The 12,230-nt window shown below is 41.3% G+C and overlaps 1 protein-coding gene across 1 annotated transcript in view; it reads right to left on the bottom strand.

Annotated features, from left to right (window-relative positions):
• SLC35A1 (solute carrier family 35 member A1) overlaps positions 1 to 12,230 on the bottom strand; it is a 259,775-nt gene that overhangs the window by 12,788 nt on the left and 234,757 nt on the right. Inside the window, exons 6-7 of the mRNA XM_086926597.1 lie at positions 9,148 to 9,324; positions 4,738 to 4,872 (exon numbers count right to left, since the gene is read on the bottom strand). Coding sequence (XP_086782723.1) covers positions 4,738 to 4,872; positions 9,148 to 9,324 — 312 coding nt within the window. The remainder of the gene's footprint in view (positions 1 to 4,737; positions 4,873 to 9,147; positions 9,325 to 12,230) is intronic.

Genomic DNA, 12,230 nt, shown 5'->3' with positions numbered 1-12,230 from the left:
TAGACTGTCCTACAGTCTTCTGGTGTAAATTACCCTAGTCATTGGATACCGCACGTTTTCTGTGGGCTAATGGTTCCAATGTGAGCACAAATAACATAGACGATAAGGGGCAGCCTTGTTTTGTGTCCCTTTGTATATGGTATATTTGTGATATATGTTCTCTGGTGTGTACCCTGGCCGTTGGGAGGTGGTAAAGCAGCTGAATCCATCTTGTATATTCTTGTGGGATTCCACATTTTTGCAAGACGGTCATCATGTAATCCCACCGTAATGCTTGGGAGATATTAAGTGAAATACATCCCACCTCCGGTGTCTCTGTGGTACAGGTAAACATTATGTTACAGAGCCTGTGTATGTTGAGGGATGTATTACGTGCCAGGATGAAGCCCCAATCATCAATGTGTACTAGTTTTGTAAAGAGGGGTTGTAAACGGTTGGCTAAAATTTTACTTAGGATTTTGTACTCTGTGTTCAGCAGGGAAAGAGGGCCGTATGCCATTAATTTGGTAATTGGGTTTGGGTAGCGAAGTTATCAAGGCTTGTATCGTAGTGGGGGGCAGAGCGCCAGTTTCATAGGCTTCATTATATCATTTCTTAAGGTGGGGGATCAATGGAACCGCATAGGTGGTGTACAGTTCTGCTGGCAGACCGTCTAGACCTGGAGTTTTGTTTTTAGGAAGCCCCTTGATCGCTGCACTTATTCTGGCTGATGTAATAGGATTAGCTAGTATGTTTCGGGCCTCTTCTGTTTTTTGGGGTAGGTTGGGTACATCTAAAAAGAAGTGGAGCTCTTGTGGGTTTGCTCTTTGTGGAGCGGTATATAATAGCTGATAATGGCCATAGCCTTATTTATATCCGCTTGTGTGGTTGCCCGGATGTGCTGGGGTGACATAATTTCAATTATTGGTGTCGGAGGAGAGGCGTTTTTAAGAATACGTGCTAGTAGGGTACCTGGCCTGTCCGATTCGGTGTGTACTTAATGCTTGTAAACTCAGTAATCTATGACGCGCAGTTGTTCCAATAGCTCTGCATATTGTATGCAGGCCTCTTGGAGCTCCGGTTTTGCTGAAGGATCAAGTGCTGCCTCATTCCAGAGTTTACTTAATTTATCCTCGACCTGTGTCAGCTCCCTATTCACCTGGTGGCGAGCTCCTGTAGCAGTGCTGGTAGCAGTGCTGATCGCAGTGCCGCGCAGGACTACTTTAAATGCTTTTCATGCCACACTTACCAAAGAAGCAGAGCAGGCGCATTCAGTAAAGTAGTTTGTGATGGTGGAAGCCAGGGTGTCCCTGAACACCCAGTCTTCCATATGGCGAGGATTTACCATCCATGTGCGAACCAGGGAGGGGACATGTCCCCAAGTGATTGTGGATTCTATTGCGCTGTGATCTGATAATGTTTTCCCTATGTATGCCGCACGGGTGACTTGAGTTAGGAGCGATGCACTAGAATATGTGGTCAATTCTAGTGTGGAGATTGTGTGTAGTTGAATAGTAAGAGTATTCTCATATAGCGTCATTGTGACTTTGCCTTATTTCTTTTAGGGACCACCCCTACGCCCAGATCTGCAATGACTTAGCCTGGTGTGCCGTGAAAGCTACGGGGATGGGGTGGGATCGGTTCAGTGTGGTATCTAGTATTGAGTCATAATCACCTCCGAGTACCCAGGGTAGTTTGGTCCAGTTTGCGAGCGCGGCGCCCACTTGAGTGTAGAAAGTGTCCTGTTCTGTATTGGAGGCATATAAACTCTATCACTATTGGTCTACCATCTAAGTCCCCTCGAAGTAGCTCATTCCTGCCCTCTTTGTCTATACGCTGCTCGTGCGCTACAAAAGTTATCCCGGAGCGTATCCACACAGCTGCTCCCCGTGCGAACGGGGAGTAAGTTGTGGCATGTAGTTGTCCTCTCCTTTTTTTTTGTAGTTTAGTAGCTTCTGCTGCTATTAAATGGGTCTCCTGTGATAGCACTATTTGTGCTTTATGACTGGCTAGTTGTGCATTTATTCTGTGTTGTTTGGGTAACAATCCCATTCCCCGTATGTTCCAGGTGAGATAGTTATAGTGCTGTATCGAATCCATATTGGAGTTTATTGTGTAATGTTAAAAACCAGTTGATTCGAAGTGTAAGCGTTATGGTGCCAGTCAGTTTCCCCTTAAAACAACCCAATACTCAGTCCAAAGCCCATTCTAGGTAAAATGAACTAGCAAACACAGTGATGTGATGGGTGGCTGGCAAAGGGAATGAAGCTGCTGAGAGCAGGAAGTGCAAAAGGGAACGGACGGGATATGGCTACACAGCATAAAACCAGCCAACATACTGAAGTTAGTCCGATTCATATGATACAAATGAAAGCTGGATTAACTACGCAAACGTTATTAGCAACAACAGGAGTGATCCTATATCATTAGCAACAAGCTGCCTATTCGGGGGCTTGTGCCTGAAAATACAAATAAAGATGGCCAGATGCACAGGGGCTGTTTCTATGAACTTTGAGGCCATTGTGTTGGCAGGCCTATGATAGATAGACTGCTGTGTCAAATGTTTCTGACAGTAGAGCAGGCTGAGGCTATCTCGTTGGAAACCTACTGGACATCGCTCACCTCTGAATGAGGTGCAAACAGGTGTTCAAGCATGGCCAAATCTATGCCAATCTAAGGCAGGGATCCCTCTCCGCTGAACTCTAAATGGCTCCCCTATATGTGGCTTCGCTGTAAGGGACACCACACATCTCAATTATTATTGCCATGTACAATGCACAGACATCTTGTTTAGAGTCCCGCTTCATAAAAATGCAAACTAGAAAAGAAAATATGATATTTGCCATACAAGATATATCCAAGGTAGAATTTCATGCCCCGATGGTTATTCCCCTATTCTAGGACCCAGATTTCATTGTGAATTTAGAAAAAGTCAGCAGTGTTCCCTTTTCAGTAAATACATTTCTGAAGCTTTGTTATCACAAAAGTTTAAAGACATTCAGGAGGCAATTCATTCTACTCATTAGACTGATCTAATGTCGGAGAAGCCGGTAGGACTAGAAGACATGCTATTAGGTTTATCTAATTGACAGGTTTTGAGAAGGTTTCCATAAAATGGATCTCAGTGGCAGAAGGACCAGTACCACCCAGAAGGCCCAGTACCACCCAAAAGGCACTTAGGGCCCGATGTAGGTAGCCCTTTACCGATCCGAATCGGCCGAAAATACCGATTTTCGGCCGTTTCCGATCGGTAAAGGGCTACCGAGATGTAGGAGCACATTTTCGGTAATTTTACCGAATCGGTATCATTACCGAATCGGTATATTTACCGATTTGGTAATATGTACCGAATCGGTAAAATAATTACCGATTCGGTAATATTTACCGATTCGTTAAAATTACCGAAAAAGCAATGTAGGTAGAAAATGTACCTATGGCACATGGCTTACAGAATCGGTATTTTACCATGAAATACAAATCCATGGTAAAATACCGATTCCTGTGTACATGCACATCTGTGCATGTACACATGTGCCATGTGACAGACAGACGTGCCCTTAGGGCATGTCTGTGTGCCACATTGCACACATGCCCGTTTTGGGGGTGCTAGAGGGTGTCAAAGTGACACCCCCTGCACCCTTGTGAATTCTTTAATTACCGATTCGGTAAATACCGAATCGGTAATGCCTAATCATTCCTATGGGCTTCAAAGCCCATAGGAATGAATGGGCATTACCGATTCGGTATTTACCGAATCGGTAATTAAAGAATTGTTAAGGATTCGGTAACGAATCCAGATGTTGGGACCTACATCCCATTTACCGATTTTGAAATACTGAATCGGTAAGATTCGGTATTTCTAAATCGGTAAATGGGATTTACCTACATCGGGCCCCTAGAGTACAAACTGAATTTTCAGCTTGTTAAATACAAGGGAGAACCTGTTACAGTGGCTCCAAAACAGAAACGAGGGAGGGGGTATACTCAAGGACTTCTAGGACTCAGTAATTTAGGAAGAAGTCACCTGAATGAGCTGAGGCACGTGCAATGGCAATCGGACAACAGGAGGCAGCAAGTATCAAGAGAAAGGTTAACACACAAACTATGTGACCGTGTTTAGCACTAAAGAGTCCATGCAGAGACGATCTGCTTCAATAAGCGCAACATGCAGGTGCTTAGACTTTACTTCCAAACTCAAAATCCCCTTACAAAGCATTATTTCTACTCTACTGTCAAGATTGTCTTATCTTATTATAAGCAGACCATCTTCCAGACTTGTCCAATTTTGCCGCCAGCTGATTTCATGCATGTGGAAAACCCGACAGTGCAGTGTTCATCACAATTTATAATTCAAATCAGGGCAGATATTACCGATTCAAATTGAATCAGAATTACAAAGGCACTTGCAAAGACGGTTTCAGTAGCAAATAAGTCAAATCTAATATGCAGAACCTGTAAAACATCACTTTCTTATCTATTCCTGTATTCAGAATCTCCTTTGCTTCTCACATTTAGCTTTACTGCTATCTGGATTTCATTTCTTTAATCCACCAGTCACCTCTTGTTTGTACATAAGGCTCTTTACTTCAGCTGTGACTTCTCAATCTTCACTTCGATCCCAGTGCCTTACCCACTAGGCACTTTATGGACGACCTCACAGGGAGGGCTGGTGGTAGCTGTGCCCAGAATACCACAGGCAAGCGTGCGATAGTCTGCAAACAGGTGAAAAACACAACATGTGTAAATAAAGGAACTCACTTATCTGTAAACCAAAAAGCACCACTGATGCAATGGTGGAAAGCACAATAGCGGCTGCCGCAGAAAATCCTTTCATGATGTTGTCTGTGTACTTCACCACAACAGACGTGTAGAGACCTCCGACGCTGCCTAGGACTGGGAGGGAAACAGAACCACAAGCCAATTAACAAAACCAAACAGTGACCATCACCAAAACACAGAAAGCCGTCAGTACTGGAGTGACTATAAATGCATTTTAAATTCAAGACTGCTTTTACATCAGGTGACCCTTCTCAAACACAGTTGCTGCATTTAGAATGTTCCATACTGTTTGTACCAAATACTACATAAAACAACTTTACAAATACACAGCAAGAAAACGATCACAAGTCTCTGTAAGCATTAGGCAGGATATAAAAACCCAACATTCAAGAGAGGAGGAATCCAATAGACGTTTCCAATAATACTGAATTTATTTATTTATCCGATGTGTAAAGCACATGGTTGATTTAAGAGCACATTTCTGATGTGTATTGTAATACAGAATAATATTACAGTTTACAATAACATGGTGTGCTGGGTTACGATAACCTCTAAAAATACCACGTTCTTTACTGAATTTCTCTGCACAATCGTAAATAATTAATAATACTAAGTATCACTTGGAGCATGTCCAATGTTTTTAATGCTGCCTCAAAAAAAAAAATATTTATCATTTGGGTAGTTTAAATGTAGTTAATCCTACAGAATATTTCTGGTGCACAAGAGAGAGGACTGAAGTCATATACATAGTTGAATGTTACGTACTTCAAGCAGAAGGGTATATTTTTTTTAATACTTCACCTTTGCAGGTACCATTCGCTTGTGTCTAAAAGAAATGTAATTGTGGTTGGCACTTGGGCCTGGCTCAGCTCCATTTTATTTGGACAGCTGCATTGAGCCTCCACAGGCTCATGGTCTGTGAAAACCTAAAAACAATCTCTAACAGGAGAAAGGCTTTTGCTTTCAGATGAACCCTCTTCATTCCAAAAAGGTGCATGAAACCCTCTTCTCAGGTGACAAAAGTCAGTATATTTTAAGGCTTGAGTAAAGCCTTGCATAGGCTTGGAAAGAATGCGCTCACTAGCCGGTGACAAGGAAAGAAAGAATTGATGATCATGTAGGCCCAGAAAAGGAGTTTGAGACAAATTCTATAAAGGACATTGCAGGGTCATTTCGACCCAGCTAGTCAATTAAGAGAAAATGCGGTCCTCCAATAGCCATAGCAGCTTTGGAACTAGCCTCGAATGATGAAAGGCACAATCGGCAGATGGATACAAAAGATGAAGGCCTTTCAAAGTATAACGTGACACTATGAACTGCATGTGTGTAATCCTGTATGGGAAGAGCAGAGGCATGGCAGACAGGACATCTGTCTTCAAGGTTCTGGTGCTTCTTCACTCACTGGGAGCCCTATACAATGGCTTGTAACAAAGGGGTCCTGTTGTACGAGGCCATTTTGCTCTGACATAGGTAACTGCACCCTCGGATTAATGCAAGCCAGAGGCATGCAACCTCTTGGTCATTCATGACGCTATCTAAAGTGGTGAACACCTATTTGTGTTAACTCCTGAGTGCCAGCTCCAATATAAGGTGGCACAGTGCTAACTATAATTAACGCACCCGAGAACAATCTGAGGGGCATACAGCCACGAAGTCGGAGAAATTGGTGGCTACCTGTCATCTGTATTACTCTCCAAGCCACAGAGGGCTGTGCCAGAGAGGAGAGCCAAGAAAGCATAAACAAGCAAGAAAGCAGGATTTTGCTGTCCAGGCTTGAGATACCCTCAAATCCCAGTACAGAGTGTGTGCATGTGTGCATGTGGGCGTGCGTATATAACTGTGTATGCGTGCGTATATAAGTAGTTTTGAATGGCTGCATAATCCACTGGAATAAACATCACAGGAACAATATAATTGTTAATATGGAGTGTCGACTTGTATCTATTACTCCTGAGAGCTTGCAGGTGAGTGATAGCACACAGAGTTCTTGATTAAACACTTGAGGGAGTTCTTCCAGTCACAATTACTTTAGAAGAAGACACAATGAAGCCAAAAAACGACAAGAAAGGTTTATTCCCTTCTAGATTTCCCTCACCTCATCTTATGTAGAACACAGGGGTGAGGAAGATGCAATGAGGGATATTAGCATGCACTTGCCTCAAAAGTCATAAAAAATATTGAGATGGAAGAGACCTCCAGCAAGGATATGTTTGATAATGTCAAACATCTGCGTAGAAGTGACAAGGATGTGCTATATTATAAGAGTGTAACAAGCTTATTCAATGAAGATTTAATTGGGGGTTCTGGAAGCAGAGACGGACCCACAACATATGTCCAATGAAGTGGCACTTGCGTCTTGAAGCTCAGGTAGAACACCTTACAAATGCGGTTCCGAAAGCTACTTTCTGTCTTTCAGAAGAACCTGGGTTGCATGTGAGCAGCGCCAGGATTGGACAAGGGCGTTCCAGCATCCAATTCCTGCAAAGAGTTCCAGAGCGAGGCCACCACTGGAAGAACATACAGTTTGTGAGGCTGACACCTTGATCAATGTGATCAATGTAATTTAATCTTTCCCTAGGTGGATCCCATTGGTTTCCCAACCGGACAATGGGGCAGTGAAGCTAAGCAACAGGAACAAAGGCTATCTTTTTGGAGTAGGGAAATGCCTTTTTGTATTAACCCATCCACTCTGTTTTCCACTTTTGTTCTGATCTGATTTGGCAGAAGAAAACCTACTTTTCATTTCTCAAACTATTTCTCTTTTTGTGCTGAAAAATAAATATCACCAGTGCTCCTATCAAAATGTTTGCTTGTACTCATTATTTTAATATAAGGTGAATCAATCATAAATGTTCCCCGACACCTTTTGACAGAGACATTTGTGAAAGCAATGGTTCTACATTTATCAGATAGCTAGACAATATTTTAATCTCGCCTAGACATTTTTATTGATTAGAAGGTCGGGTTCAGGATCTTGAAAACTAGTAAACTCAATAGCTCTGGATAGGGTAACTGTATTAAACTTTGTATTTAGAAAATGCCATCTTCGTCTGAATTCTATACAGTCTTTGCTATTTTGCATTAAACAATAAATCTTCAGGGCACCCTAGTATTCAAAAAGCTTTGCCAATAAAAGGAACACTTTTCTCCTCCTGAATTTTAGTCCGGCTTCCAAGCACACTCTGTGGCTGGTCCAGTCTCTATGAACATCCTGAAAGATTTGTAAGCAGTATTTTCCTCTCATTTTTAGAAGTGTAGATGGCTACTGATAAAAACACAGGATTTCTATCATACATAGATGTATGCCATTCAGCCTTTCCTTTCTGTAGACAGTACAGTGCTTGTCCTTCCATTTATTTGGATGAAGCTACAACTGTGATAAAAGAGAGCAGGACTGCCTTTGCAGCTGTTGGTATTTTGTCATCTTACCTCAAGGGCAAAATGTCTCATCTTAGCATACTCTATCTCAGATTTTCAATTTACCCGCCTTCTCCTAATTTCCGCAGTCTAAGCTGCTTTCTTGCACTCCCACCTCACTTATGTATAGTTTCAAAATGAGTGAGGAGGTCTAGATCAGAACAGCTGGGTTGAATTCATTTGAGATCTAACCAGGATCTATAGGAATATGCATCACAACACAATGGTTTAGAGTACATATATCTTCCTTATTAGCACACTAGAGGTCAAATCAGTGCTGAGAATCTCAGGGTATGCTCTGGAGACACAGGTGTTCAAGGATACTGAAGGTGTTCATGCCACCTATGGAATCTAGAAAAGAAATATTTGTACATTGGTACTTTGGAGCACTCAAGGGCTGGCAATCATAAGTGTTGTGGACCTGACTCCTTGACCCATGGAGACAGGCACTGTGGGTAATACAATTTCAGGACACCAACATGAACAGTTTACCTTGTCACTGGGGGTAGTGGCACTTACTGACATTACCAACACAGGCCTTCATAGACACTAAACACATTAGTTCTGTAGCTGCTGCCATTCAATGATACAAGATAAACTAAAGAAATTAGTGACTTTCAGTTGTAGGGTGTAAAGACTCTGGCAATCAAATCTTAGCTGTAAAGAGCACATTGGATCTGACCTAAAGGGGGACTAGGGCTTAGTAGGAATGGGATACCTTGCGGGCACTAAATGCTACTAGAATTTTCAGGTATAAGCATCAACCGGAATATGGCTACCACCACCAATTGTGCTTGGGAGTTATTTGCAGAGGAGTAAAAATATTTATTATGTCTGTGAGCTTTCCTACAGCTGGGCACTTGCACTCCTAATGTCATGAAACATATCTAAAAATTAAAGCTCAGTAAAAAACAAAAACATTATCAATTTTCACACCACTATGGAAGGGCCACAACCTGAAAATATACTTACAAATAACAAACCCAACAAAGGGTGTATAGCCATAGAAAAATCCTTTTTCTATAACCTGAGGGCCATCTGACATGACGACGCCTGCTAAAGTGACCACTATGCCAGATAAGTACATCTGAATGTTTCTCACCCACAACGAGGTTTCTGAACTTTTCAGAACTTTTTCAAAATACACCCCTAAAGAAAAGAAAACATTGCAGTTAGTTGGGCATAAATTAACAAAATAATGTGGTAACAGTGACATTGCAATCATTCACAGTGGGCAAGACTTGCCTGATGACCTGGAGCAAGTGCTACCACCAATGCTACCCAAAGCAGAAAATAGAACAGTTTTATGAGACTACCTGGATTCGTGTGCTATCACCTCGAGCCATAGCTGTTGGCACACAAAGGTTACAGGAGTAAAACAGTCACGGAACAGAAAGATACATAGCTTTTCTTGTGCTAAGAAACAACTATCACACTGGGTTCTGCTTGAACTTATTTTGGTCGCTCATCAAAATGGCTCTTTGTTCATGGATTTTTTAAAAATTGGTTTGATAATCAAGCCATCATGTTTGGTACAATAAAATCTTTCACGAGGCGGGATCATATTATACTTACATCAGAAACGTGTTTTCGATTTAGAGCTTATTTTTTGTACATTATAACTGATGTCAGATTATCACTAGTTAAATTGTTTTTAATAATACGTATTCTCACAAATTCCTTCAAGGAATATTTATCTATCTGGATCTTCTGTTTCACCTCACTTGTTGTCTAATGGCCACCAAAGAGTAATCGGTTGTACGAGCAATTGTGCATATTTATGTTTTCATCCGGGATGGCATCTGAAACCAAGGGGGGTTGGTATGATGAATTCTATCTTCATTATAATTACAACAGTTTCCGGTATGGTAAAAGTTGTGTGCGTATTTTCTATAAAGATGTCACCGTAATTTGAAAGAATACCCATATGTGGAAAAGCTACAGTACATTGTGGATTGCAGACATTAACATTCTTGCTATCCAGACATACTCAGTGGTTCTCACAAACTCTTTTCTCAGCTGCAAGTTCTCTTCAGAAATTAGGTTACTGAAGGTTTCTTGAATATTTGGTAGCTGTGTTGTGCACTAATTTTTAAGGGGAGTGCGTAACTTTGAACCCCTAGGGTAATGCATCCCTACCACTTCTTATACGAATTATTTTTCATTAGCAGACTATATGTGAATACGACGGATCCAGTGCTAATTGTAGTTTGTCAGTGAGGTTCTTGGGTAGTTTGGTGCAGACATGGTACCGGAAGTCTAGTCTTATGATTTAAGCAAAAGAACCATTCAATCATCCAAGGACAGATACTGTTCAAGCTATCTTTGATGCTGTTTTGACTCTTGGTTGTAAGCCAGTCAGAGGTGCAAGTGAGGTTGTCTGTATACGTTGTAACTTGTAGCTGGTTTTTTGCAAAATTTTCAGTTAGTAGCCTTATTTAAATTTTGAAGAGCAATGGTGAAATAGCCAACCCCTGAAATATGCTACATACACGTCTCTGTGAGAATGTGCGCACTCTCTTAAACCTCGATCGGTTCCTATATTATATTCTAGATCCCCATCCTCTTGTGTCGCGTAGTTCCCACTTTCCAGTACGAACTGCAAGTTTGTTGGGCAACAAACGTACGGATGGTGCCAGACTGATTCTGTGCACCCACACAGGATGTGTCATATTAGAGATCAGCTATCTCAAAGTGCCACTATATGCTACCTAGACCTAGCCAGGAAGCAAATGGTTTAAGCAACCAGAGAACATGATAAACTTGAGTCCCCCCCAGGGATTGTGGTAACAGATCTAGAGCCCATTCGCTCAGACACTCATGCTGTTTCGCTCAGAGAAGTATACAAGTAATATCCAGAGGGGCGTTTTCAATATTAATTAAACCATTGTGATTCTTGTATAGAATATATGTGCTGCAATGGTCAATAGACAGAATCAGATAAAAGTGATTAGCAATATAAAGACAGTGAACAGAATGAAAAGTTCTACCATCTTGCTAAAACAATGTATATATACACAGGTATATATATATATATATATATATACATATATATATATATATATATATATAACAGCAAGGATGCTTTTTCTTATAAATAAATGTTTCCGGGTTTAGGCAGAGGAGCACTTGCAGTCATAGGGAGGTAACAACACGCTAAAACCTCAGTTCAGCTGCTTGCTGATCCCTCTCTGAGGAGGGATGGCCTATATATATATATATCTCGACACACGCTCGCTTTATTCAAAGAAAGCAGACGGCACTCCAAGCTGGTGGTTACTTCTTTTGATTTATTGGCAGACCCCCTACCCCATAAAAAGACAAACGCGTTTCGCCGTGAAACGGCTTCCTCAGTGTCAGAGTGAATTACAAAACACGCCATTATATCTCCACCTCTCCATTAACATCAAAAGAGGACTGAACCAAACCTTGTTGGAAATGTGGCAGACATCTTATAATGTACAAGTATATAGTCTTTTAAATAAGTACAAGGAGAATGGCGATTTAAAGTGCTCGTGCAGTTAAAAACAACGGGGAAACCCCATGTAATTTTTTGTGTAATACGTTCCTTGCTTGGAGAAAAAAAGTTGCAAATAGCAAAATCAATTAATTCATGCATTAACATAACGCGGTGTGTAAACATTGCAATTAGAATTGGTAAGATGTCTATAAGAGTTGTCATAGATTGAAAGTATAATACTAATCATATCATAACTCTCTATACCAAATACTAGAAAACTTAACATTTGAATGCTATTGGTATATGTCAACATTCTACTTTTATACACCGTGTGTTTCCAATAACTTTCCCTAAGTTATTGTGCGTACTCCGCGCAAGTCACTTGTTTATAATGCCCTGTATGGGCAGGTTCTCTGTTTTTCTTGCTCTTGCCCTGTATGGGCTTTGGCCTCCCTAATCCAGATTTTACAGATTTCACAGTCAAATGGACATGGAGCGTAGGAGAAGGACTGGCAGATGATGGTATCATAGCTCTATTTTAGATGTTTCATACTATTTCAGTTACAGCAACCCCAACTCTAACATTTAATCCAGG

The sequence above is a fragment of the Lissotriton vulgaris genome, chromosome 6 (assembly GCF_964263255.1).
Source record: "Lissotriton vulgaris chromosome 6, aLisVul1.2, whole genome shotgun sequence".
Classification (NCBI taxonomy): Eukaryota; Metazoa; Chordata; class Amphibia; order Caudata; family Salamandridae; genus Lissotriton; species Lissotriton vulgaris.
This window is presented reverse-complemented; position numbering and strand designations above follow the sequence as displayed.